At 38.6% G+C, this 5,218-nt stretch overlaps 1 protein-coding gene across 1 annotated transcript; it reads left to right on the top strand.

Moving 5' to 3' along the window:
- Positions 1-668: 668 nt before the first annotated feature.
- Positions 669-2,610, top strand: LOC129507699 (small integral membrane protein 15-like). The gene has a single exon (XM_055322291.1). The coding sequence runs from the start codon at positions 1,543-1,545 to the stop codon at positions 1,765-1,767; it is 225 nt and encodes a 74-aa protein (XP_055178266.1). The 5' UTR covers positions 669-1,542; the 3' UTR covers positions 1,768-2,610.
- The last annotated feature ends 2,608 nt before the right edge of the window (positions 2,611-5,218 follow it).

Here is a 5,218-nt window from a genome sequence, read left to right as displayed (position 1 = left end):
GTAACATCTTTAAAGTACTGACAGAAAAGAAAAAAAAACCTGTTAATCTAATATGCAGTACTTGAGAAAAAGCATCTATTAGAAATGAAGGCAAAATAAAGATGTTTTCAGACCTACAAAGGCTGAAAAAAAATTCATCACCAGGAGGCCTGCTATACAAAATATGTTAAGGACATTCTTTGGGCATTAGGAAAAGTATACCAGATGGAAATCTATTATCTACACAAAGGAGAGAAGATTGTGTTATGGGGCTTCTAACATATGTAAAAGTAAAATGCATGACAATATTAGCATAAAGACCAAGAGGGGAGAAAGGAAAGTATACTATTATAAAATTCTTACATTAAAGGTGATATATTACTTGAAGGTAGACTGTAATAGATTAAAGATATATAATATAAATCCCAAACAACTCAGAAGTAACAAGAGAAGCCAACACTCAAATGTCCATCAGCTGATAAATGGATAAACAAAATGGTATATCCATACGATGAGATACTATTTAGCTATAAAACGAAGTGAATTACTGATCCATGCTACAACATGAATGCACTCTGAAAACATGCTAAGAGAAGAAGCCAGACACAAAGGCCATGTACGATTCCATTTATATGAAATGCTCAGATTAGGCAAATTCGTAGAGACAAAGCAGATTCGTGGTTGCCAGAGACTGGGGAAGGGAGAATAAGGAGTGCCTGCTTGATGGCTATGGGATTTCTTTTATGGGCAAATGAAAACGTTCTGTAATTAGGATGGTTGCACAACATGGAGAATGTGCTAAACGCCCCTGAATTGTGCACTTTAAAATGGTGGGACGCCTGGCTGTCTCATTGGGTAGAGTGTGCAACTCTTGATCTCTGAGCCCTCTGTTGAGGGTAGAGATTACTTAAAAATAAAATCTAATAAGAAATGGTTAAAATGGGGAATTTTGTATTATATGGATTTTACCTCAATTAAAAAAGTTAAGCCAACAAAAGGAGATTTATGATGGATTCATAAATATTCTAAAAGAAGGCAGAAAAAGGAAGAAAGGAACAAAGAACAGATGGGACAAATAGAAAATAAGTAGCAAGATAATGGGCCATCAATAATGGCCTCTTAAGGGGTCTGAGCCCATGGTCCCAGCTGTGATGTAGGAGAGGTGGGTGGTTTTGCCCCAGTACCCAGTAGAAGCAACCATTTCCAGGCAGACCTGAGGCGTGCTGGAGGCTGAAGTGTGGGTGAACACGGCCCCTGAGGGGCGGTGGCTGGATAGAGTAGAGAAGGAAGAATGAGCAAGCGGGAAAACAAAGGATGGAAGGGACATGCTGATACCAGTGAAGTATCATCAGCTGCAGCTTCAGGAGCTGAGAGCATCTGGTTTGGAGATCTAGTCCAGGGGACACCTTGCGGAAGGAAGATACAGAATTTAAACCTTGTCTCACAAGTGTACGGTAGAGCCAAAGAAGACAAGCAGCCAAGGGTCAACTGAAATTGTAATCGGCTCACTAATAATCTCAGGACAAAGTTGGAGACCACTACTCAAACATAAGACTTAGAAGGATGTTTGCTCTAAATGCTTGGGCTGAGTATGTTGTGGAATGGTCTGCACAGGACCCATATGGCTTCCTTACAACAGTTGTTTTGGCTCTTATTTCATTGTTTCTAGCAAATGCCATGCCGCCCTGGAAATTGGCCAAGATGATTGAGACCAGGGAAAAGGAACAAAAGAAGAAGCAAAAACGTCAAGAAAATATTGCAAAAGCTAAACGACTAAAAAAGAATTGAAAGAATGAACAGGCTCTTACAACCCGAGGAGAATCATTTGGAAAATTACACAGCTTTGGAGGGATCTACTAAGATTTCTTCTCTGTTTTTTTTTTTTTATGACAATAATTTGTAGTAAACAAAGTCTGAGCATATCAAAGAATCATGTTAGTTTTGACTTTTACTGCAGCAACTTTTAGGCTTTGGCGCAGAAGTCTATTGATGGTTTTTGTAAATTGGCATTTATTATGCTATAAATTCTTTATAACTGACTTAGACATTTGCCATTTTGCAATTTATGTACTGTAATGAAAACATACTGTGGAGGATGACTGTGCATTAGGAACTCTAGTCAAATAATAGCTTAGGTTGAGGTCCTGTCCTGGACAAAGGGAATTAAGAATGTAAAAACCAGAACTATCTTGAGGTGAAAAGTTTGCTTTGGCTTAAAAGGCATATAGTATATTAATGACATCTTTTATCATTATGGCTTATTTCTTGGAATTGAATCATTTCTGGCTTTCTCAAAGCCAAATATTAACCAATGATTATTTCTGCTCATTTTTTGGCCTTTGAGGTAATTATCAGACATTATGCATTTTTGGAAATCAATTTTATGAAGAATTCTCTTATTAACTATGTAGAACACCACCTGCTGGATATAACAATTTTTGTACTTATGAACTGCCATTTTTAAGAGGTATCTTGTTGAATAAAATAGCACCAGGACGTAAAGATTGCAGTAAAAATGTGAACCTTGTGCTACTTTGGAACCAGGTCATTCTTTCTTGTGTTTAGTGTTAAGAAATGTTGTTAACAGATGTTGTTGTTGGATGTGGAGAAAGGGGAACCCTCTTATGCTACTGGTGGGAATGCAAACTGGTGCAGCCATTCTGCAAAACGGTATGGATGTTCCTCAAAAAGTTAAAAATAGGGGCACCTGGGTGGCTCAGAGGTTGAGCATCTGCCTTCAGCTCAAGTTGTGATCCTAGGGTCCTGGGATCAAGTCTTGCATCAGGCTCCCCGCAGAGAGCCTGTTTTTCTCTCTGCCTATGTCTCTGCCTTTCTCTTTGTGTCTCTCATGAATGAATAAATACAATATATAGTTTTTGAAGTTAAAAATAAAACAATCTCTGACTATTGTACTATTTACCCAAAGAATACAAAAATACAAATTTGAAGGGGTACTTACCTCCCGATGTTTATAGCAGCATTATCAACAAGAGCCAAACTATGGAAAGAGCCCAAATGTCCATCGACTGATGAATGGATAAAGAAGATAGGGTATATATACACAATTGAATATTACTCAGTCATCAAAAAGAATTAAATCTTGCCATTTACAATGATGTGAATGGAGCTAGAGTGTATTATGCTAAGTGAAATAAGTCAGAGCAAGACAGATACCATGTGATTTCACTCATGTGGAATTTAAGAAACAAAACAGATGAACATATGGGAAGGAAAAAAAAAAAACAGAGAGAGGGAAGCAAACCATAAGAGACTCTTAATGATACAGAATAAACTAGGGGTTGTGGAGGAAGGTGGGTGGAAGATGGGCTAAATGGGTGATGGGTATTAAGGAGAGCAATGGTTATGATAAACACTGGGTAATATATGTAAATGATGAATCACTAAATTCTACTGAAACCACTACACTAATGTTAACTAACTAGGGGCAGCCCCGGTGGCACAGCAGTTTAGCGCCGCCTGCAGCCCAGGGCGTGATCCTGGAGACCTGGGATCGAGTCCCACGTCAGGCTCCCTGCATGGAGCCCGCTTCTCTCTCTGCCTCTCTCTCTCTCTGAATGAATAAATAAATAAATCTAAAAAAAAATTAACTAACTAGAATTTAAGTAAAAAATTAAATAAAAAAGCAGGACCCAACTACATACTACCTGTAAGAAACACACTTTAATTTTTTTTAATATTTTATTTATTTATTTGAGAAAGGAAGAGGGGAGGAGAGCACAGAGGGAGAGGGTGAGGGAGAAGCAGATGCCCTGCTGAGCAGAGAGCCCTGCATGGACTCAGTCCCAGGACCCTGAGATCATGACCTAAGCCAAAGGCAAACTCTTAACCTCCTGAGCCACCCAGTCACCCAAGAAACACACTTTTTAAAAAAATATATTTTATTTATTTATTAGAGACACACACAGAAAGAGAGGCCAAGACACAGGCAGAGGGAGAAGCAGGCCCCATGCAGGGAGCCTGACGTGGGACTCAATCCTGGGTCTCCAGGATCAGGCCCTGGGCTGAAGGCGGCGCTAAACCGCTGAGCCACCAGGGCTGCCCAAGAAACACACTTTAAATATAAAAACACAAATAGGTTAAAAGTAAAAGGGTGGAAAAAGATAATACCATTGCTAACAACTAATTAAAAGAAAGCTAGAGTAGCTCTAGCTACATTAATATTAGACAAGTAGGTTTCAGGGCAAGAAGTCTTGCCAGGGATAATGGTCATCTCCTAATGATGACAGAGTCAGTTATTCATGGAGCCATAAAAATCTTAAACATTTATGCATCTAATAAAAAGCTTCAAAATACCTGATGCAAAAAATGCAACAAAAAATAGACAAATCTAATTACAGTCAGAGGTTTCAGTTCCCCTCTCAATAATAGCTCAAGTAGACAGAAAGTCAGCAGGGTATAGTAGTCAACTTTATTTTGATTAACACTTAATAGAACCACTCAACAACAGCAAAATTCTTCTCGAGTACACATTCTTCTCAAGCACACACAGAACATTTACCAAAATTAAAAAGGCTTCAAAGCCATACTAACTATGTTGTCTGACCACAAATAAATTAAATTAGAAGTCATTAGCAGAAAGATCCTTGGAAAATCTCTAAATATTGGAAACACAATAACATAACACACTTCTAAGTAACCCATGGATCAAAGAAGAAGGCAAAAGAGAAATTAGTTGTTTGAACTTTTTTCTTTCTTTCTTTCTTTCTTTCTTTCTTTCTTTCTTTCTTTCTTTCTTTCTTTCTTTCTTTTCAGGATTTTATTTACTTGAGAGAGAGTGTGGGTTTGTGCTCCACCAAGAGCGGGCGGAGGGGGAGGGACAGAGGGAAAGGGAGAAGCAGGCTCCCTTAACCGATTGAGCCACCCAGGCACCCCTGTATTGTATTTTTAAATAATCCTTCATTGTAGTACAACTGAAATAAAAGTGGACATAGTAACTGTTACAATTTATTTTATTTTATTTTTTTAAAGATTTTATTTATTCACTCATGAGAGACAGACAGAGAGAGAGAGAGAGAAAGAGAGAGGCAAAGACACAGGCAGAGGGAGAATCAAGCTCCACGCAGGGAGCCCGACACGGGACTCGATCCCTGAACTCAAGAATCATGCTCTAGGTTGAAGGCAGGCACTTAACCACTGAGCCACCCAGGGATCCCCACAATTTATTTTTTATATTTATTTTATTTTAATTTGTTAGAGTGGGCACATGTGCCTGCGTGCC

This window comes from Nyctereutes procyonoides, unplaced genomic scaffold (assembly GCF_905146905.1).
Source record: "Nyctereutes procyonoides isolate TBG_1078 unplaced genomic scaffold, NYPRO_anot_genome, whole genome shotgun sequence".
In the NCBI taxonomy this organism is placed as follows: Eukaryota; Metazoa; Chordata; class Mammalia; order Carnivora; family Canidae; genus Nyctereutes; species Nyctereutes procyonoides.
The sequence above is the reverse complement of the archived record's forward strand: the minus strand, read 5'-3'. Positions and strand labels throughout refer to the sequence as shown.

Coding starts and splice junctions, on each gene's coding strand:
- LOC129507699 (XM_055322291.1), top strand. CDS start 1,543: ATGTTTGCTCTAAATGCTTGGGCTGAGTATGTTGTGGAATGGTCTGCA.